Source organism: Lepisosteus platostomus, chromosome 17, assembly GCF_059453375.1.
Source record: "Lepisosteus platostomus isolate fLepPlt1 chromosome 17, fLepPlt1.hap1, whole genome shotgun sequence".
NCBI classification, from domain to species: domain Eukaryota; kingdom Metazoa; phylum Chordata; class Actinopteri; order Semionotiformes; family Lepisosteidae; genus Lepisosteus; species Lepisosteus platostomus.
In genome coordinates, this window is record NC_142627.1 from 26009699 (window position 1) to 26033362 (window position 23664).

At 39.1% G+C, this 23664-nt stretch overlaps 1 protein-coding gene across 6 annotated transcripts in view; it reads left to right on the plus strand.

Annotated features, from left to right (window-relative positions):
* Positions 1-23664, plus strand: part of fam135a (family with sequence similarity 135 member A) — a 43591-nt gene that overhangs the window by 15765 nt on the left and 4162 nt on the right. For 3 of the 6 annotated variants that reach the window (XM_088610597.1, XM_088610595.1, XM_088610596.1), the window contains exons 4-17: positions 7325-7404; positions 9781-9920; positions 10243-10313; positions 10606-10779; positions 11619-11745; positions 13336-13489; positions 14519-14596; positions 15425-15474; positions 16923-17081; positions 18219-18292; positions 19216-19370; positions 20032-22261; positions 22836-22996; positions 23557-23648. In XM_088610597.1, the coding sequence (XP_088466723.1) occupies positions 7325-7404; positions 9781-9920; positions 10243-10313; positions 10606-10779; positions 11619-11745; positions 13336-13489; positions 14519-14596; positions 15425-15474; positions 16923-17081; positions 18219-18292; positions 19216-19370; positions 20032-22261; positions 22836-22996; positions 23557-23648 (3745 nt within the window). The remainder of the gene's footprint in view (positions 1-7324; positions 7405-9780; positions 9921-10242; positions 10314-10605; positions 10780-11618; positions 11746-13335; positions 13490-14518; positions 14597-15424; positions 15475-16922; positions 17082-18218; positions 18293-19215; positions 19371-20031; positions 22262-22835; positions 22997-23556; positions 23649-23664) is intronic. The other 3 variants (XM_088610598.1, XM_088610600.1, XM_088610599.1) reach the window with 3 other exon arrangements.

The following is a 23664-nucleotide window of genomic DNA, read 5'->3' on the forward strand; positions in this document are numbered from 1 at the left end:
TTATTTCATCTTGGCCAGCATGGAAGAAGCCTGACACATGCTTATAATTGTGTTTAAATTAAATTAATCAAATCAACATGCAGAAACTATGTAATGTATTAAGTGTTTGTTGTACATTTTTTTCTGTAATGCATCCAACCATTTTCTAACTGTTCCTCCCAGGTCAGGGGCACAAGGCAGTGTCCTGACCCAGTCTATCACAGAGCTCACAGACACACTCACAGACAGAAAGTCACACACTCAGAGCAGGGCCAGTTTTCCCAGAAGCCAGTTAACCTGCCAGTGTGTCTTCGGACTGTGAGAGGAAACCAGAGCACCCAGGGAAAACCCACACAAACATGGGGAGAACTACAGACAGATAGTACATTAAGACTGAAATTGAACCCAGGACCCCAGTTAGTAATGCTAACAACTGTGCCTCTGTATTCAATATTTCTTCAAATAGGTAGCACACCAAACTCAATTCATGGAGTAAGCTACTTCATGTCATACAGTAACTGCATGTGTTTTGTGAGAGGCTTCTGAAAATTATTTTCCAGAGTTATCATGTGGTTTGGTTCTGTAAATGTACATGTTCCTTAAAGTAGTTTCACAACTGTGCTATTATGAAGAGGTAGTGAAACATGCTGTGATGTGAGTGAAATAATCCTCTTTTCACTGCTGTTAGCAAGTATCAGTTGGCTTGCTGCCTGTTGATTAGTGATGTTGTACTCATAGATCACAGACAAGGTTTAGTGAATGAAATGTCATGGTTTTGTCAATAATATAGTCCCATTGCTAATAAGAGACATGCTTTCGTTTTTTATTTCCTTGTTCATAATGTGTAGATTGCACAGGAAATTCAAATCTGTTGTTGAATCAGTCTTCTGTGAAAACCAAGAAAAGGTTTTTCAGATGCTGTAGTGCTGTCTACTATTGCAGTATATGTACAGTACTGTAAAGAGGGATGGTGCTGTACAATGTTTAACTGTCTAATTCTGAATTAGGATTTCTTCATTTCTTAGGCATGCAATTGCAACTCCAAATATTCCTGTCTGCACCAGTTTATTTGAAAGTATTGTGCCCCCTGGAAAGAAATTCAGGGTCTGCTTTGTGTGATCAGTATGCTGAAAGTGTGCCAGTACACGGTGTTGAATATAAACTTACAAACTTTGTTTAAGCTGCTCTGCTTTGTACAATTCAGGAAAAGACTTATATAATTTACTGTTGATTGTTTTTAATAGGAGATGACAGAGAACTGATGCAAACACAATAATATCTATAATTTATTGGATATATACAGTATAGTGCTTTTAGTCCCAAAGGATTTCAAAGAGCCGTACATACAGGATGGCCAACATCATTCCCCAGTGAAGTGCAGCCAGCAGCTCCACCCCAGGCCCAAGCAGATATTTAAGTAGTTAACGTTAGGTCTGCTGGTTTCTGTGCTTAGACATGCAGGAATGGGTGGTTTTACTATTGTGTTGTTCTGTAGCTTGTGTTTTAAATTACAATGTGTGAAAAGACAGAAGCAGTGTGCACACTACAGACAGTATTAAAGAACAATGATTTATCATCTTAATTGGTTCTTTCCATCAGAGGGAATAAACAGTTATAATCTTTACCCAGTGATTAATACAGATGCTGTTGGCTTGTGGTTTGGATGCTAAACTGAATACTTGATTCACCAATAACATTTGGGAACTGTGTCCAAATCAAGGACTACAATGTGCCTCTTGTGTCTGGAGGTGGCTGACAGTCATCAGGCTGCACGACTCCCAGGCTGTGACCGCAGGTTACAGCAGCAGTGCAGGATTGCTCACAACCTCCAGTGTTCCTTCATCTCCCTGTTCTGCACATAAAACAAGCTGAGGCATGTGTGATGCCATCATTTCTACTTAACATTCTTCCTTTTGAGGTTTTAGGTTATTTTGTAGGATTTTTAAACCTTTGCAATTTGAAGTATAAAACCATGAATGAAAGCAGGCTGAAATCTCCAGTGCTTGTATGAATGAGGAGACTTGCCAGAGCCTCAGTGTGCAGGAGCTCATTCCATCTCCGTGTTGGTTGTAGAAGTGTCAGAAGGTTTCCTGGTCATTTCGTTAAAGTTGGAATACTGAAGCTTTTAGACTATACTTTAAAAGGATTATAATCTGGTTCTCTTAACCCAAAAGAAAGTTGAAGCTAACTGAGAAATAGTGTGCATTGTGAGGAGAGACAGAATTACCAATCTGCACAAGAAGCACAGTTGTGAGATCTGCAAACTACAGCATGTTTTATCTTGGTTTTGAGCACAAAACTGCTGTTCAAGATGTGTGCCTTTGTGCACAAGCAAAGCCAAGACTGTGTGCACAGTAATGTGGACTGTCTTGTTCAGGAACAACCATATTGTCCTTGTGAAACTATGTGCTCAGCACTTCCTCCATTGTTTCCTTGAAAATGTAGGGGTGGGTGTGTTTGCAATTTGTGCCCCAATGATGCCTGAGATTCTGTAACATGCTAGTTTTACATAAGTGCATGGACAAATGGGGGATAGATTGAGCCACTACAATGTTTACTGAGGAAAACTAAAATGCTGATTGCTTTTGTACTGATTGAAAGACAAAACCAGCTGCCAGGCTTTGTATACTTGCAGTTTGAATACACTCCAGATAGGGAATTAGTTGTAGTACGTTTACTTGGTAAGAAAAAACAGTAAACTCTGGAAAAATGTAAAAACGCAGTCTGGAGGAGAACCTGCATGATTTTAATGCATGCACACAGTGCAAATAGAGTGTTGGCACATTTTCAAACCAACTTTCATTAACTGCTACCTCAGTAGTGTCTGCAGTGTGCTTTGGCCAGCATTCATAATGGGTACTGTTGCTGATACAAGAAAAAAAAAAGATGTGTAAATGATTTAATCTTGTAAATTTAAGAAACCGTGCAATGCTCCTTTCAATCACCCAGAGTTGCATCATCCCCACAAATTGAGCACTTCTTCTTCGAGCTTCCTTATTCACAACCAAAGAGATGGAGATTTTGTGTCAGAATTTCCGTAGAGTATACACACATTTTAGTCCTGCTGGTATTAAAAGAATCAGAGGCCAAATGCACTGTATAGCAACTTGCTGCATTGACTGGTACTTATGTACAAAATAAAAATGCCAGATATGGCACTGTCTGAATTGGAGTATTTGGTTCTTTCCCACTTTTTTCTCACCTTCTCGTTTCTCATTTCTCGTGCACTGATCCTCAGTTTCCATTGTGGTGCTGGGGTGGAGACTCATTTCCTGAGCTGTCGGATGCCTCCTGCTGTGGGGCTGGAGGCAGGGCGCATGGGATTATGCCAAGGGCTGCTTGCTGACTGACACACGGCTGTCCTGGGAGGAGGGGTCTGAGCTTCTAAAACGTTTCACTTCTCGGAAATAACACACTTTACCTGCTGTGAACAAGAAGCGCCTGTAGATGCATTTGTTTAAAAACATTGAAATCAATATGCACTGTAAAAATATTTTTGCTTTGTTTTCTCCTAGCACTAACTAGGTTTTTGTAGCCTGGCTGAGACTAGTTGAGTCAGTACACACTGAGAACAGATCTTGTACAGCAGGTTAGCTCAGTGCACTGCTCTTTGTAGGGTGTTTGGCTGGTATAATTGCTTTACTGAGCCAAAACCCATGCTGCTGTAAGAACAATAAATCCTTAATGCCTCACACCTGAAGAGGGCTTCACAGCTTGTTCATTTGTTTGTTCTTTCTTGCGTAGCCGCTGTAGGTTCCTCCTTAAAGTCTTTCATCCTGTGTTGTGTATCTTTTTCACTGGCATGCTGGCTGTATCTGCAGTCACAATCTGCTTTTATGTTACTTTTATAGGGAAACAAAAGGAAGTATTGCTAGATAAGAGATGGGTGAGACTGCTGTTCATTAGCATTGTAATGCTACTTTGTCATTGCTCTGCTGCAAATGCTGTGAAAAGACAGGTGATCCTCTTAGCGTTGCTGAATCCCTGCTTGTTTGCTTTTCACACACCCCTAGTAAAGCTTGAAGAAATTTAACAACTTGCCTCCAGCTACTATCTTCCTGCTGTTACTCTAATGATTGTATTCACTTTTAAAATTCCACATGGATTTGAATCTGGGTTAAAGTATTCAGGTGAATAATGTTTGCAGTGTTCGTTGAAACTTGTCGGTCTTAAATTAACACCTTTCTGGTGCAGAATTCTACTTCATCTACACTTTAATGAATGATGCTGGATTTTCAACATTACATTTAAAACATAGACTATTGCAATGGTTGTGTTTAATATTAGCTTCAGCAGGAAGTGCCTGACTATTTAAAATTATTCTGATATGCCATTGTCTCCAGGGACAAGTTGTGCTAATGTGATCCTGCCCTTGAGTCCAGCAGATAAACAAGGTTCTACTGTGTCTGTGTAAATACATTGACTTAAAACTGCGAAGGAACAAGTAAAGGTTTATTCCATGCTGAAATGAGAAAAATAGAAGCACAATGTTTCAGCTGTGGAGCCTTCTTTTCTTTTCAGCATGAAATACTTCTTTACTTGTTCCTTTGCAGCCTACGCATGCTATAAAAATATCCTAAATAAAATTTAATTTATTGTAGTTTGTGTCATCAATCAAAGAATATTCAACACATTAAGATAGTTGTGGAAAAGAGTGATTACGGCGCCCTGGTGAAAAGTGCTGCACCCAGCGTATTTGTATCTGTGAGTTCAGTTTAGACTGTGTGAAACTGCTTTTAATAGAATTACTGCAACAGTAAATATGATTATTCTTGTATACTTCTCTAAACTTCTTATTAATCCCTAGATGTAGCCTTTACTTTCTGTTCATTCAGAGCTGTTGGAGGTTTAGGCTGTGTAGAGGTGAAGATTTATTAGATCAGTGGTTCTCAAACTTTTTGGACCAAGTACCACCCCTAATCCAAACAAAGCATCCAAGTACCACCTACCTAAGTCATCATCTCATAGGAACCCCAGAAATTCTCAATGACCAACATGAGTGTGCGTGCACACACATACATATAATAAATATTATAATAATAAACTTTGATATAGCGCCTTTAAATGTGGCTTCTCAAAGCGTTTTACAGAAAAAAACAGTAACAACAACAAATAAAAATAATAAAAAAGCACCATTTCAGTTAGAGGGGTGAGCCTGTTTAGTCGAGCAAAGCAGATGTAAATTCATTTTTCGAGCCTTGATACAATTCACAACAGAGTCTAACAGATTTTAAATCGTCAGGCATTTTCTTGATGGCAAAGCTCTCGTGGTGAATGTTACAATGCGTCCATTAATTTCTGGTGCAACCTCTTTAATTCGCGCAACTACACCGCTATGTCGGCTTGTCATCGCTCTAGCACCACCTGTACAAACTCTGACACATTTTATCCAGTCGATGCCATTCTCTTCGATAAATTAATTCAGGAGCTGAAATATGTGCTCTCCTGTAGTTCCTGTTGGTAGCGGCTTACATAACAGAAAGTCCTCATGGGACGTACCCTCAAACTCGTATCTAACGTAAACGAGTGAATTGGCCAAATTGACTACAGACTCAGCTAATTGCAGTGAAAAAAATCTGCTCATCTTAACGCGCTCTATCAGCGTACTTTTGATATCATTTCAATAATTCTATGAATGACTGTGTCTTTCAGGGGGGCAGCAGGTCGAGCTGTTTAGCAGCTTTTTCTCCACACATAATACAGTAGGTGTCAGCTCTTTTGCCAACGGTAAATAAGGTTCTTCAAAAATAGTGTGGAGCTTACCTGCTTTAGCAATCCGCAAGCTTGCATTTTTCCCTGTTTCCGTTTTTATTACCCTATTTATTTTAAGTTTTTATTTCATGCGCATGGGAGCGAAACGCAGAGACGCTCTGTGTATTTTTCTCAAATTAACTTAGAACAGTTCTTAAATATTTTTCTGTTATCTATCACGCTTTCCTGTGCTCACAAGATTACAAGCGTTAGTAGCACGTATTTCTATGCATTCCTGTGTTTACAACATTGGCATTGTTCCAAAATCACGCACATTCTCCTACCTCCCTATTTGCTGGAGATAGTTTTAAAAAAAAATACAATTGGTCACTTCGTCCGTAGCACGCATTCCTAAAGAGTGGTATAGAATTACAGAGTATCTCTTGTGTCCACTGAAGTATTAGCGCGCAGTACGTAGGCTGCGTATTCGACGTGTATTAAAATAGAAAATATGAAAACCATCCCGATTTTTCAGCGCACACAACACAGTTCTATGGATCATATGGCGTACCAGCTGGCGGCGCTCCGCGTACCACTGCTGGTACGCGTACCACAGTTTGAGAACCACTGTATTAGATCATACAGTGGAGACTAGAGGGAACTGCTGAAGTTATGCTAGTGATGCTGGCAGGCATCTTCCTTTCCAGCAAGTCTGCAAATGGTTATCAAATACATTTTAGATATTGCACAAGACCACACAGTATGTGTCGACATCTCTATGTTGCAAGATAATCCTGCAGAGAACTAAATTATTGTTCTTCACAGACTGAAAAGATGTTCACATTGTTGCTGGGGAAATTGATGTTTAAAGACAGTGTTGGTTTTAATTGGCAACGTGCAACACTTCAGCTTTTACAGCCAGCTGCAGAACTTCACCACAGTGGACTAAATCCATCTACATTCCAGCCCAGGACAGAGGCCGGAAACTGAAGAGATCAGTGTTCTTCCCGATTCTGACATCCACACACTTGTTACAGTTTACGCCAGTTTTAATTGCTCTAACTGAGCAATAGGTTGTCTGGCCCATGAATGAACTGTTGCATTGTCCGGTGTGTGAGGTTGGAGGGAGCAGGGGGCAGGGCTGCAGGTATTGTATATTCATTTGGGACTTGGATTACTTTGGAAACAAGGCAGGATGTATTTTAGTTGGCCTACATCTCTTGTTAGAATTAATGTTGTGTGCTATTTGTGTGTCTGTGTATGATCTTCGTGAATGCCTGCTGTGTTACAGCAGGCTGTTGGTGGAGAGTTATAATAGAGCCTTGTGCATTGAAACTACAGACTCAACCCTTTCAAGCACTCTGACTTAAGGTGCATTGATACTTGTTGTAAAAGATGACATTATTATTTTATTGACAACTCCAAAATTACTAATTGTTTCTCTATTATGATCAAATCAGCTCAATTCAAGAAATTGTTTTACATGCTATGAGAAAGCAAAACCAAAAGGCTACATTTCTTCAGGAATGGAAAACGTTTATCTCTGTATCGGATTATTGAAGAGTCAGTGCAAATATTTAAGTTGCTGCTTTAAGCTTTTTTTTCAGGCAGCTTTGTTAAAACAACTCTCCAGCTAAATGATGTGTCTCTGCAGGTTTTACCAGATCCGCGCCAACCTGAAGGTGCCGCCCCGGGTCCCTCACAAGCTGGAAATGAGCCTTCTGCGCACTGCAGGTCAGCAGCCCCACCTTCACTCCTGCCTTCTACAGTCTGGCATTTGAATAGTGCTTTTCCCAGGGGATCCCAAAGGGCTTTGTGCTTTAGTGACTCACTTCATCCACCACCACTGAAGAGCAGCATCACCAGCTCCACTACCTAACAGATCAGGGAGAAGAGTTAGACTTGCCTTCACCAGCTGAATTTCAGTGGGTAGGCCATTAACACATGTCTCTTCAGGAACTTCTTGTGCAGTAGACTCTAGTCAAGATATCATTTGAAGCAGAAGTATTCCGATTTACACCTGTAGTAAAACAGTGACTCGTACACATTATTTTTTTAAGAGTACTTGATTTCTATTTTTTAAGCACAGTAAAAAGATCGAGAAACCTTAAGTAACACTCCCATCAAACTTTCTTGCACTGACAGTGGGTCATATTGGTCTTTGAATGGACTAATAACAACCAACATGTCCTCTGTACTTGGATACACTAAGTGATAAATCACGATATTTTTGGTGGTGGCTAATTCTCCACATTCTCACATGGGGTCTAAGTAGTGGAATGTCAGGGATATAAAGTTGTTGGTTGGGTGTTTGGTAGCAGCCTGAGGAGACTGTTTTGGTATCTTTTTAAGGTCGTGCACAAACTCAAGTAAAATCTTCTGCAGTGTACAGCATTGTTCTTTGTGGGTTTTTATGTGCACTGATCCCTGGAGCCACCTTGATGAAGGTTGGGGTGTTTCACACACAGCTTTTGGCTTTTATTTTAATTTAATTTTTCCCCTATCATAATTTTGTTTTAGTTATGATCACAGAAGAATCTTTATGGATTACTTCAATGGTCTGTTAAACAGTATTTATTAAATGTGCATGTTTTTTCTCATTATGATTAAATATTTAATCCTTTTCTAACATGTGAGCATTTGTATCATATGATGAAAAAGGTCCTTTCTGCTGAATACAATCCATAGGACTGCAGAAGAAAGCATTTTGCTTATTAAAAATTATGTGCAGGATTTCCTGACCTTTTAAAGAGAAATGTGTCTTCAACCAAGCTTCAGTTTGTGTTACTTGTTAAATCACAAAACAGGAATTTGAATCACAGAGCTTGTCATTAATATCAAATTCTTCTAAAAGCATTTACATGTGGAGTATCTAAAAAGAAAAAGTGGTATGAATAAAAATAAATTTCACATTGGAATGCACTGATTTAACCAAAACACTTTTTTATTAAGACCAGTTGAATCTTCTAAGTGACTACAATATACTGTGAATAATTGTTACTTGGAAAAGGATTGCTATTGAAGAAATAGAATTGTCCAGTTCTCATATTCTCATATCAGTTTGTGCATAATGAGATTGTTTTTGTTTTTCACTGTTTCTAACAGTTTTGACAAGTGTGCTCTGTTTTACTGATTTTCAAGTGTAACACAAGGTAACCAGCTGTAACACTGCTGTTACAAAAGGCCTAAAAGAGGGAGTGGAGGAGACATGCTTGAATGTGAAACTGCTCTGTGGTGTCACATGTCTTTGAGCATGTGGGAGTCTGGTTTAATAGCGGAAACTTCAATGTGAAACATTGTATCTTATTAAATTATGATATTTGGTACTCCTTGCATGTTTGTGTTCTCTTAGTGTTATAAATCCTGTCTTTCAACAGGAATTTAGGCCTTTGTGACTTAGTTATTGGTCATATAATTACTTTGAACGTGTGTCTTATTTGGTGTAATGTGTTTTTGTGGTAATTTTAAACAGAAAACAGGGAAAAGATAGATAAAACAAAGCATAATGAGCATCTGCATTTACATCTCTTAAGTGATGAATAGTTCGTAAATGCTCATATAGTTTTTCACAAGAAATGTATTTAACAATGCACAATGTTAAACCCAGTAGTGTGAATTATATCATACATTCTTCGGTTTCTCTTATATTGTTTTAGAACATCAAGCTTTTAGTCCAGAATAACAGCTTTCCTTTTTTTGCACTTGCATACCACATGTTTTCTTATAGTTTTACAAGTTTAGTATTTTTTATTCAAAGTTTTGTCTTCAAAGCTTACAGGAATCTCGTTATTCAAATCCTTACTAGCTGCTTGCCCTTCAGAAATATACATATGATTAACAGAACGCAAATATTAGCTTGTTGTCTGGATTCAGTTCCTGGGAGATTCACTGCTTTTATGCTCTTTAAGATATTTCACTTTGGTTACTCCAGTAGAATAACCGGCCATCTGAATATATACAATTGTAAATTTCTTAAGATTAAAGCATCGGACAAATGGATTAATAATGCTAACAATTTTAAAAGTAAAAAAGTTGCAGGAATGTCCTGCAACGGTGTTGTTTTTAGGGAGCAAAGCAGAAATACAGTGATGTCTGTCATCTCTCCTTTAGGATCGGATCTTGCATTCCCAGCCTCTGTCCATGATGGGGTTGTCTGCAGTAAAACATTTCAGATTCTCTACAAGAATGAGGAAATTGTTGTGAACGATGTCTTGATATTCAAAGTCAAGTTGCTGCTTGATGAAAAGAAGGTAAGGCCAACTCCATGTATAAGTGGCAGTGGACATTTATGTGTTGTTGTAAGTGAAAATTTCTAATTGTATATTTATTTTATAGGATTTCTTTTTGAGCAATAGATTTCCTATGTCACATAAGAAGAGTGATGACATGCTTAAAAGTTTTGGTTTGTAAAGCAGTACTCATGTTTTTTCATGTTTTTCATAACATCAGTTTTTCCCTACCAAAAAGAGATCTGTTTGTAACTTTTTTTCACAAACAGGCTTTTCATTTTTATAGGGAATTTAAATAAGAATTGCAATTTTTTTGTTCTTCACACAACTTGTTATTTTTTAGATTGAAGAATCATTAAATGAAATGGATTTTCAGCTGACTTTAGATCTGCATTTCACAGATGGTGATTATTCGTGAGTATTGATTTTTCTGTATGCAAGAATGAGGCATTTGATATTAAATTATTAATGCTGTTCCAACATTTACAAACAAATTATTCATATTTAATCTATTGGAAGTACTGGTCTTTTGCTGTGCTAAATGACAATTTTATATTAAATTGTTTAATATGTTGAGGTGATCCTCATCTCTTATCTTTTTTTAGTTTTCTATAAGCATGAGTGTCTCAAATGCTGTTGGGTCAGACATAACTATTAATGAGTTTATGTGAACTTTCCTAGCATTGTTTCAAATTCTGTCTTTCAGGCCAGAAGACTTGACATCTTTACAGATGATCAGCAGCCGCACATTGAAATTGCACTTTAGTCTACACAGAGGAGTCCACCAGCATGTCAATGTTATGTTTGACTACTTTCATCTCTCTGTCATATCAGTGGCTGTTCATGGCTCCCTGGTTGCACTACATCAGCCGCTGATAAGGTGTGTGAGGGGGCGAGCCACATGCACAGAGTATTATAACAATATTTTATTTAGATGAGCAGAGTTCCAGGGTGCTTCAGGCAGTACAATAGTCTTTGAAGACCACTGATTGCTGAAACCTGGACATCATTGTTTGAATCCTGGTCTGTGTTGCTATCCAGTTGCGCCCGGGATTCCCTAAGCAGTGGCACACATTTATCTGAGTGAGCTCCAGCAGGCCAGCGTTGTCTTTCAGCTGCACTGTGGGGTTTGCAGTGTGAATGAGTGGCTGTTGGTCTGATGAGCATGTTTCAGAGGATGTGTGGGTCTTTATCTTTCCTGATTTGGCGTGAGGGTTTTCAGGGTTTTCAGGGATTAAGACACTGAACTGAAAGGACAAATTATGGATTATGAAAAGAGCATTTACTGGCAAATGATATTATAGCCTTTTTACTTTTTAGAGTTTAAAGACTTAAACTAGTCCAATTGCAAGAAAATCTGAAAATGACTGATCTGTGGTAGGTCAGTTAAGCAAAAGCTGTTTTTTGTTCCCATTAGTGCTATATCAACCAGAGAATGAAATTTTGCAAATGGAAATTCTTTTGAGAAGTACTGCATTAATGTATTAATTTATCAATGTTTAAATAATTTCTGTTTTTCTGCCTGTGGAAACTTTCACAAGTGAGGTACAAATAGGCATTGTGAAAGAAATGAGTTCCAGTTTAAAACTGATTCATGACACAATATGGAATATGGAGACTGAGACAAGAGCTTGAGAATAGCTCAGATCCCTCTCTGTAACTCTGAGGAATATTTCAGTGTATCTGTCCTTCTTATATTGTTTTTGTGATTGTTTGTAGCTTTCCTCGCCCAGTAAAGAACACTTGGCTGAACAGAAATGCCCCGGCTCAGAATAAGGACTCTGTGATCCCCACTCTCGAGAGCGTTGTTTTTGGTTGCGGTTATGTGAAGCAACTCTCTTCAGATGTGAGAAAAATTATTTCATTACTTCTGCATTTCAGATGTCCTAAGATAACTTCTGCAAGGAACTAAAAATATTATCAACATGTGTATCAACTGTCTCAATTAATTTGTGTTCTTGTGTATGATTTTGCATCCTGAAGCTTAGCTGTGAGTAATTTATAAATATGCAAATTAATGCCTGCATTCAAGACACTTCAGCAGTGCTGTCCTACATTTAGATCCAGTAATTCACTAAATTATGTCAAGCTGACTACAGCAAGCTTTTGGTTGGTGATGCAGAGCTCCTCCTCCTTTAATAATACAACAGTGGCAACAATACTGCTATGAAAAAATCATGAGAATGCTAATAATTATTGTTTAGAAGTGGTATGTAATTTCTTTGACTGTGTGTGTCTTTATAAAATTCTGCATGAAATTCTGAATGAAAGAAACATTTTTCATAATCCATGAGTTTCTGGTCTACTGCTCTCTCTATAAAGAACAGAAAGGTTGTGGCTTTTAGTGTAGTACAATTATAATGTTTTCTGGAAAGAAGTATGGCAGTAGTATACTGCATTCTTCTTGCTCTCTATTAAAAGCACAGACTCATCCTTTGGAAAACACTGTAAGACTGAAGTGGGTGAGATCTCCTTGAACATTTGTAGTTATTTGGTGCTGATTTTGTGTGTGGATGCAATGATTTTGACGTCCTTTTGTTAGCCTCTTGAAATCATATTAATTACAGAAGGATGAGGTAGTCGCTTTCTAGGCTTTAAAATTAAAACTAGTGACATGAGCCAAAGCCCATGAAGCAATAGCTTTAGCCAGAGATGAGTTAATGATGGAACAGGGACAGTACTTTAAGTATCGCTGATGAGTTCATGATTCTAGACACATGTTTGTGCTGTTATAAGCCTAGCAAAACTAAGCTTCAGATTGAGATGGAAGTTCACAAGAACAGAGAATCATAAATCATGACGGATGTTTGCTGTTTTACTGGTCATGTGGCCTTTACTTGTAGTGAGGATCAGCTTATTCCTCCCTATTACGTCCTTGTGAATTTGTGAAATGTTGTGAAATCCACACATTATGTCAAATTTTGCTAGTTGGCTGCTAATCTTGGTGCATTCATAAACAATACCAGTAACAGCAGCTTACCAATGCAGGTAAATAAACTAAACAAATGAATGTTTCATGAAGCACTTCTTATTGTTTTATTGTATCCTTTATTTGAGCACATACAAGATTGTCACTGGAACTTTCCTGTTAGCCATCTCCAGATCCATGTGCTATCTGGCAGTCTCTAAAGATCCCCTCCAGCGAAATACTCAGAGCTGGATAAGTTACAAAGATCTACTCACCGAGATCATAATGAGTAAGATACGTAGAGAAGAGAAATAAAGTCGTATATTTTCATATATATACTGTATGTATATGTGTTTAGTGCAAGAGATTACAGAGAAGATAATTTAAGATAAAAGTTTACTTCAGATTGGGCTGAGATGGTTTAATTTCTTAAGCAGTGCAAAAATTCTCCTGGAAGCTAGAAAGACTACTAGGATCTTCCATGTGTTTGTGTTTGCCAAGCTTTCACAGCTGTGCATTTTCTTTCAGGGCAGCACATTTGTGGTGTCGGAGAACTGCCTGCAGCATGCCTACAGTTTCCATTATAGCCTCTGTGCTAGTTTGCTGCTTGCGTATCAGGGGCTTTTCAACTACTTCACGATGGTGACAAAGGACCTCCCCTCTTCACACAGAATGGAACTAGGTAGGCTTCTGTGAAGCAGGGGCTGTAAGTCACAGGCACAGCCAGTGAAGCCGTTTGAACCACACTTGGCACTTTGTCTCAAATAATTGAGCTGGATTCTGTAGTTAAATAGAATTGAAAATCGATCATTTAATTTAATGTGTCATAAATGACGTTTTGTGATTTTGTGATGTAACTTTTAACGAATAGCACACAATTTGTGTGTGTTATGATGCTCAAGATTAAATTCTCCTGCATGCTGAATTGCACTATGCTGCAGATATTAATAGTTCAAATATGAGTTTAATGATAATGTGTGAGTTTCCTGAAAAAGCTGACTCCTTTTGTTTGAGAAAAACTGTTTTATTATTTCAGAAGTTTTGTTTTACCTTTACTTATAATATAAACAATTAGACAAAACAGATCGTTAGAGATACCTTTGAAGTGATATTTAAACCTTAAGCAATAAAGTACTTTTTTAAAGTTTGTGGATAGAACATAAAAATCAAATTTTGTAAGTGCTTTTTTAATTTTTATTCTCTCCCAGTCACCTCAGTATTTCTTTTTCATTTTTTTATTGTATTACTTTTTCTAGTTTTTCTCATGTTTGTGTTTGGTGCTAAATATGCATTAGCTTTTGCTGTGTACTAATCTTACTAACAGTTAACCCCTATTCTCTAGCAACTATGGGAGTTCCTAGGCATTCACATTCCCTGATAGTCACAAGAAGCAAATACTCACTTCCATTAAACGACACTAGACTAACACATTGTTCCTACAGCTGGAATGCGTTGCATTTTTGTAGTTTTATCTTGTGATTTAGCGATTTGCTGCAGCTCTCTAGAGTCTCTGTCTGGGCTTAATAAGGAGGTTGACGAGACTGCTGCTTCCCATTAACATCCATGTGTCGGGGAGTTTACACTCGATTTACCCCACATGCTTTGGTTTGTCGCTGCTTAGTGGCTAATCTATGTAAGTGTGAGGATTAGCGTTAATCCGGAAAAAGGGAAAGAAAAATAAACGTGCCTATATGTGCAATCCTGTAACTAGCCAAGCCCAGCATGCAAGTCCTATTTGAGCGAGTTCTCAGAAGACCCTATCCCCGAAGCCAGAGAGCCGTCTACATAGGTATGTTCCTGACCTGCTCTGCATCACGTCACGTCTCACTTTTAATAATTTTTTCCTGAACAAACAGAACTGCACCATGTAGTTTGGACATCAAACTATGTTAATCAATAGTCACAGGTGTATCCTTTTATTCCATCATGTAATCAGCATTATTATTACTGTATGTTTAAATTTTTAATTTTGTAATGGAGCTCTTGTGTGAATCATCCCCTACTATAGAGTTGGTTTTGCAGTCAGTTATTTTGAGCTGTTTTTTTATTCTCCTCATGCAATTTCTGTTTGACTTTCATTAGCAATTTTTAATGTTACTTTCAGCTTTTTAATTGGTATCCCATGGCTGCCTGATTAATATTTGAAATTGTGATTTTTTGTTTGAATGAACCTTTTGGTAGTTTAATGACTATGCCTGGGTTTTAAGATTTTATTTCCTTATTTCATCTTGAATTATTGTTTTTTTATAACTACATGGATATTTGAGCAAATTGCTATGTGTTTTCTGGTTTATGTACCTGCCTTTCATGATAAAATTAAGATTACATTTTAGAAGTATATCTTCTGCTTTACTACCAAGTAAGTGTCAGGTTTGTTTCACTGACATTTTCAGTGTAGTTCAACAGACATTCTGACAGAATAGTTCAGAAGACAACAGCAGTACTATATAACTTTATTGTATTATGTTTGACAAATTCAGTTTTGTTTCCTAAAATTCAAGGTTTGATGTATAAAATCAAGAGATTAGAGCAATCTGAAATCTGAAATTTTGTTTTTTAATTGCGTTGATACAGACAACTGGCTTGTTCGCTACTAGTATTTTGGCTTATTTTTCAGAAAAACTAGATGTGGAAGCTCGTCTTTCTGAACTGTGTGATCAGGTCAAGGTAGGTATCTCCTTTCATTAGGACATACATGTCTGCACGTGAGAATGGAGTAGTTCTATAAAAGCACAGAAGAATGGAGAATCTCTGTAAAAGGCTGCTAGATTTTTGTTAACCTGCACAGCAGTCTGTGGCTCATTACCTTCCTTTTAATGTTTCTAAGTGCTGCTTAAGTCTTGATGATATCAAAATGCAAGCTGATAATACAGCTGGTTTTATGACAATATCCAACTACCAGCAAATCTAGTAGAGTCTCCATGTCTGCAAATTTAACATTCACAAATTTGCTTATTGGCGATTTAGTCTGGCTGACGGGCTTCTGTATGGAAAAGGAGCAGGGCAGGATGAACCCTATCTGAAGGTTGTAAGCACAGCTTTCAAATTAGCTGCATGCCAGATGGAGATCGTAAGAGAGTGAGCCTCTCTTCCCCCTGCCCTGCGTCCATATCTCAGCGTGATCTTGTTTTTGTTTTGTAACAACTGCTCTCAGTTCTGTGTCGGCGGTATGGGGAGTGACAGGCTGGAGACCACTGTACAGGCTCACTGACAGTAAATTTGAGTAGATTGCTATAAGTATGTGATTACTGTTTCTTTTTGTTCATCAGTGTTATTTTAATTAACTTAGAGCCAATGAATTAGCATTTCAATTATCATATAAGGGAGGGTTACTTATGTCTTTTAACTGACGTACTATATAGTATGATGGCTGCGGTGGATTTGGTTATATGTAAAGTTAGCTGAAAATTCACGACAGTTTTCTTCATACATTACAATATTATTTACATTATGCTGTTATAATACTTTTCCCAGATGAGGGTTAGAAATTTTATTTATTCTTTCAGGAACTATATTGGAATCCTAGTACAGATAAAAGAAAACTAAAAGTTGAAGTAAGAAAATATGGTTTAATAATAAAATTATTGTCAAATGTGATATAACTGATTATCAAAAAGTATCAAATCATATGGGAGACTTTAAGTGATGGAGTTGTCACATTCAGTATTGCAAAACGGACTTGAATGCACTTGCAGTTTAGGCTGGTTTGTATTGGTCCTTGTGTGTTTTTTGCTTACCATTTAAAAATTGTGAGGTATACAGAGTATTATAACTGATGATTTGCTGCTCTGGGCAAGGAGGCTGTTTGGGCAAAGAGGACATGAATGGTCATGCAAACAAATAAAAATGAATGTATCTTTGAAAATAAATGAGTTGGTTAGTAAGGAGTCCTGAGACACTGGAATATGATTATGTGACGTTATATTAGAACTAAGATGTTACCTAAACTGAGTAACATTCATTAAAATGTTTTAAATTACTGTGGAAGAGCTTGTACCTAAAGTGCTTACAGATTAGACTACTTATTTTAAGGATATGTGGACTCTTTGAAAGATGTTACACTCTTGCAGCTCTGAAGTTAGACTGCTGTCCTCATGCTTTGTGATCTTTTGCAGCAGAAGGCTGAGAATCCCGATGAGCTGGCTGAGTTGATAAACATGAACCTAGCCCAGCTCTGCTCCCTTCTCATGGCTCTCTGGGGGCAGTTTCTGGAGGTGGTGTCCTTGCAGGAGGATGTAGCAGCCTTATTAGCGCAGGAGCACCACACACTCCGAGTGAGTACTGAGCTGGCAGCAGAGGCCGTCTAACAGCAGTTGCATCTTGCTTCTTCTTTCACTTTCTCTTCCTCTTAAGCCAAAACGCTGGTAACCCCTTGTTAAAAAAGTCTTTTTTAATGGCATGTAGTGTATGTTTGGCTTAAAGAGACAGATGTCCACTGCTTTCTTTGGCCAAAACAGTCCCCAGATCTCAATCCTATTGAAAGTCATTGGCAGTGCAAATGGGTTCACTCCACCCCCTCACCCTGTTCACAGCCTCAGATGAGGAGATGCTGCTGGGAGAATGGGATATTTTGGAAAATGAGATGAGTTGCACAGAAGAAAGACCTGCCGTTCATCTTCTACTACCCCTTGCGCAGCTGCAAAATGAAACATAGGAATGCCTTGATGTTCAGAACTGTGCATAATGTTGTTAGATAGTAAACTTCCCATTGCTTCTGGATTTAGCAACATAATGTGTTAAACAACATATTCATTTTAGAGTGAGTAAGTATTAACCAATCATTAATAATAGTGCTAACTTCTCTGAAGTTAAATATTTTTTTATATATACAGTTTGATTAATGAATTCAATTATTAAATTGCAAATGATTAAATTGCCGGCCATTATCTCTGCCCAGAGAAGTTGCCTTGGTTGTCCTACCAGCTGCTAATGTCCACTGGATGCGATTGTAACTTCTGTGTTGAAGCATACTGTACCTTTCTGACCACAGCCACAGAGCTGGCTTTGCAGGGATGGGTAGTCCTGGTCCTGGAGGGCTGGAGTATCTGTAGCACCAGCACCTAAAGAGCTGGGAGAAGCTGTTCAAATTAGTTTAATTAAGTAAATAGTAAGGTGGCACCTAAAGAGCTGGGAAAAGCTGTTCAAATTAATTTAATTAAGTAAAAAATAAGGTGGTTAAGGTCATAAAGACCTGATTTGGAATGAAAATGTGTGGATACACCAGCCCACCTGGGCTCTGGATCACCAAAGCTAGAAACCTATAACTTAAGTCTCCAAGCGGGCGTGGATCAGATAGGTATAGATGTCTCATAAATATTTACCTGGCCAATGCAAATGGCATTATTGCTTTATTATCGCTTATATTTATGCAAATTATTGATGCACAATAATTTATTATACACTTTTTTTAGGTAAGAAGGTTTGCAGAAGCCTTCTTTTGTCTGGAACACCCACGACAGACTGCTCTTGCATATCAAGAACTACAGTAAGTTGCCAATAAGTCATCAAGGCTGTTATATTTGCAAGGTGACTCCATTAATCTGTGGAGACACTTTAGAGAGGACCTAGTCTGCTGACAGGCAGTCCAGGCCTCAAGCACTGTACTCATGTACTCATTACTGTGATCATGAAGAAAGATTGAAGGTCTTGGTAACTTGAATTCCACATCTTTTTTCTAGATACAGTAGGCTCTTGACATTTGCAGGTATTTGGGTACAGGGTACAAAGAGCCTTTGCCAGTAGCCAAATTTGTCCACCCCTATACTGTTGCATAATGTACTACAGTACATAGTGTGTATGGTTATAAGTTACATAAGTAGCCCTCCCTTATATGATAAAGTACTAATTGCTTTGGCTTTAATTAATTAAGATAACATTGATCAAATAAAAAACAACAGTAGTCAAGTGATCACAAACTAATAGCAATCAGCTAAAATGAATCCCTCCACTGCATCCAGCGATGCCTGCACTTTCTCTCTCTGCCCTCCCTGCTCCATGTTTAGCTTACCCCACTGTAACGAGAGGGGCAATAAAACTGTCAGTGAGCCTTTACAGTCGTCTCCAGTCTGTCAATCCCCACGCCGCCGACACAGAACTGAGTGCAGTTGTTACAATACAAAAACAAGACCACACTGAGATGTGGATGCTGGGTAGTGGTTACTTGGGCAAGATGAGAGAGATTCACTTTCTAGCTAGATGCGTCTCACATTTCTGTTGTGCAGCTAATGTGGCTATGCATAACCTTCAGCTAGATTTCCTTCCATTATGCTGTTCTTCCTGTCAGCCAGACCAAGTGTTAAATTCACAGATATCGAGACCCTACTGTATTGTTTTTCTACAAATTAGATTTAATTTTTCCTTGTAGGCATAGGCTGTAATTGCTCATTGAATGCATTTTATTTTTTTCAGTGCTCACAGCCATTTGCAGATGACAACAGCGATTAAAAATTCCACTTACTTTAACTCTCTGCCCCCCCTACCTGTTGAGTGTGCTGACCTGGATGGAGATGTTAATTCACTGCCCATCATCTTTGAGGACAGATATCTTGATTCCATCACAGAGGGTTAGTCCAGCAAAAGTGTGCTTTTAGACCTGCTTGACATTGGAGCTTTTAAGATGCGTTGTGCTCATTAATTATGATTATTTTTAAAGTACTGGGGTCTATTATGCTCATGAATTTTAAGATGCCAGTAAACAAACCTTTGTCACTGACTGTAACCAAGAACATTAAGGTTGAAAGCAAGAGAATGCCATTTGGCCTGTTTTTGCTAATGTGGTTGCTATTTGCTTGTTGTTTGGAGAAGCTTTCCTAAAGATCAGAGAAGGGATTCTGGAAAATTTATATCAATAACATGGCTGAGTAACTTATTCTGAACAAGCAACACTTTTTTCACACCGGATAGTGTTTTTCTAAGTTCAGTGTTATTTATTGTCTGTATTTTAGCCATTAAATGACAGTCATAGACATACTATGTATGTCTAGACATACTATGTATATAGAATTTAATATTCTATATTTTCGCAGTCCAGTAATAAACTACAAAAATTATTTTGATAATATCCAATGTTTGTGAATTCAATTAAATGCTTAAATAATAGAATGGATATTTTAGTGAGGTTAAACACATTATGTTGCTTATGTGAATGTAATTATTCACCATATAGTTGGACATTTACTTACTTTGCTCATAACTTCCACATGTGAAAACCTTTCTGTTTTGAAGATCTGGATGGACCGTGGCTCGGTGCTCAGAATATAAGAGGTGCTTCCGTCTCTGGCAGGGCAGACCGCTCCGAGCTGAAGGAATGCGGTGGCCTGGGTTTCTCCAGCCCGGAGCTGAGGACCAGAGCAGCCTTAGCAGTGTGGCCCTCTGACAGCGAGAAGCTGCAGAAGTCTCAAAAGGGCAAACATGAGGAATCCATCAAGTCAAAAGGAAAAGTGACAAAGCTGAAGAAAAACATGAAAACCGAGAATGCCAAGAAACTTGTGAAACAGAGTTCGAAGGATTCTGTTGTCCTGGTAGGTTATAAGTGTCTGAAAGCTCCTGCTGTAGAAAATAGCTCCAAGTCCAAAGAAGGAAAACCTTCCACTAATCAAAAGGAAGAGCCCAATGCTTTAAATATTGAGGTCACTAGCAATGCAAGGACAAACACTAAGCAGCTAGGTCAGAGTAGTGAGCCTCGCTTCCTGCCCTTCCATACAGGATGCAGTGCTGTAGACTCCACTACAGACAGTGATCTAAGCAGTCAAAAAGGAAATGAACTTACTAGCCTTTTGAGTTTGGATGCACTCAGTAAGCCTCAGGTTGGCACTGGGGCTTTAGTGACAGAATCTGTATCTGCGTACAAGAACGATCAGTTCGAGCCCTGCGGCCAAAAATCAACCCAAATATCAGGAGTCAGACAAATCGATGTGAAACCAAGTGATAAAAATCCTTTTCAGGGAGAGAAAGTAACTGTGATCTTGCCATGTAGGACTGATGGCAAACCTACAGGGACCATTCCAGAAGTCATACAAACGGAGTTCCTAGATGTGCAGTCTGGTTTGCCTCCTTTGACTAGTGAAACTGATTTTGTGTTTGAAAGGGGCATGATCCCCAAGTCCGGGGACAGTTCCTCTAAACCCAGGCAGTCCAGCACATCAGTCAAAGAGGTCCACTTGGTAGTCGGGGGCGATTCTGTGAAGTTGCCCGACATCAGTGCTTCCTGTGCTTCTTCTCGCTTGTCAGACTCCGGAATTGAGAGTGAGCCCAGTTCCTTTGCCACACAGCCGTACCTGGACCTGCTGTCTGAACCAGTTTCAGAACAGTGCTCCCAGCCCAGCGAGAAACCTCACCCTCCACCACTGCTCAAGCCAGAGCCCAGCGTGAAAAACGTGAGAGATGGCATTTGCACTGAGAGCACCAGTGCTGTGAGTGAAATCCAGTCGTCTCTAACCTCCATAAACTCCTTGCCTTCAGACGAGGAGGAGGATGACAGCTCCAGGGTCTCTGTTGTAGCAGAGGACCAGACCCTGCAGGATGTCGGCAAAGGAGACCAGCCCAAACGCGACAAGACTCGGAAATCTAGCATTCTTGTCCAAGAGCAAAGTGTGGTCTTTTCAGGACACATGGAAACTGGATTAAATTCTACTAAAACCACTCCCAGTGCTCCCAGTGTTAATTCTTCAGCCACAGGGTTACTGCCCTGTGCTGGAGAGCTGGGAGCCATGGGCGACTGCGATTCCCAGCCTCTGGCAGGCACTGTTGGCAAGTCCAAGGAGCCTCCTTCAGTAACAACTCCGCCAGAGCACATGGTTGAGCTCAAGTCTGAGGTTGTGTTCCTTGGTGAGCCCAGAAGTGCTGAGTGTGTGACAGAGGTTCAGAAAGGATCTCCTGGTAAGAAAGCAGAAGACACCACAGGTGAGCCACAGGCAGCTTGCCATTCCAGCACAAGCGTGAACAGTATTTCTGCTGCAAGCAGCAGTGACATAGTGAGGCAGGGGCTTGTGGAGAATTACTTTGGATCACGGAGCAGCACGGATGTCTCTGAAATAAGTCCATTGGAGAGCGCAGCTACCACTCTCAACACCGTGAGTTTCCAGGGGGAAGCGAACGAGCCTCAGGAGGAGGAGCAGGAGCACGAGATGATCGAGAATGGCTATTACGAGGAGGGAGAGGATGACGGCTATGTGAACGGCGTGCCTGGGACGGAGTGTGATGGGATGAGCGACGATGAGAAAGCTGTGCAGCTGGAACATCTGGCTGTGGAGCATTTCAGAGACCCTGGTAACCTGCCGGGGGTCTGCACCCCCAGCTGCCTGTCGTTTGCCTCTGCCATGAGGGACTCCCCCTGTAGTGTGGGCTGCTCCCGGAGCAAGCTGGACACTGTGACCAAGCAGCCCAGCACTGGGCTGGCCAGCTCCGCAGCCTGCATGCGCTGGTATGAAAGTGCCCCCACTTCTCAGATGAACACGTAAGTGTTATGTGTATTCCTTTACTGAACTGATGTAGATATGGAGTAAAAATGAACGTTCAAAGATACGTAATATATAAATTGTTATAAATAAAAGAAATTGCTTAATGTATAATACTTTCATCAAACAGTCTGTAAATGATCATGATCGTTCACTCTTAACTAAAACACCTGCAGTACAATACAGGGCGCAGAAAGTCCACGGATAAATAGTTTTATGTGAAGGTATAGTAATGATATTAATGATATTGAGATGTGATATATATAGTAATGATAAGGCAGTTGAGGTTTTTACAGTTTTGTAGTATTTAAATAAGATGTTCTTTTTGTGAAGAAAAGTAAGTTATTACAAATTGTCATTGAAATTAATTCTGTTTTTTCATTTTAGTATTAAATCATTTTTTTTACTCCATACTCTGAAGAGGCAGCTTACTGCGTGAAATAGTGGCAACTTCACTCTCAGCAAAACTGATTTCCAGTCACTTTTCTTTCCTGCAACTTACTGGTTTTTTTTAAAGGAATTGCAGAACTAACCAGAGCCACTCTATTCAGATGACGTTTCTTATTACAACAGTTTTGTCGAGGCCAAAGAAGACCTGAAGCAGCTGAAACTGCCTGGATTCTTGTACAGCGACGTGCCTGGACTGGCGTCCACTGTGCCATACTTCAGTGCGGAGGAGGACGATGGTTCTGAAGAAGGGATTCATCTCATTGTGTGTGTGCACGGCCTGGATGGTGTGTGGCTCTGCAGGTTCTGATATCTCTTATGAGTTCCGAACATGACTGACCACTGTACACCTGCAGGTGTGAAACATGAGCAGGGATATTCAGTTCCCTCCAGAGTCATTGCTATGACGTGACAGCATTAGTCACAGAGGGTATAATGTATTTTGCTTTAAACAACTTGAAAAAATATTGTAATCATAATAGCATTATACAGAACAAATTCATATTTGCATAAATAATTGAATTCCAGAACACATTTATTCATACATGTAAGAATTCCTTTAAATAAAATCCAGCAAAAACAAATCTACAAAGGTCTCCTGTTTCCCCATGGTAAAGGGAGGCAAACCAAAACCTATTTTATAAGATGTAAAGAAAAATTAATGGACAAAATTAGATGTAACAGGAAAAAAGTTGTGGACCAATATTTATTTTAATTTTCCAGTTGCTCCTCATCAGCATTCTAGTGTTAAGTCATACCTTTACGATATTGTAACAGTTTTGGGTCATATATCAGGGTTGCACTGTGTGTAGATTTTGTTTTGAATTTTTTTTTCTCTCAATTGTAGGTAACAGTGCTGATTTGCGCTTAGTAAAAACCTACCTGGAGCTGGGGCTTCCAGGAGCTCGCATTGACTTCCTCATGTCTGAGCGAAACCAGGTAAATGTAGCAAGAC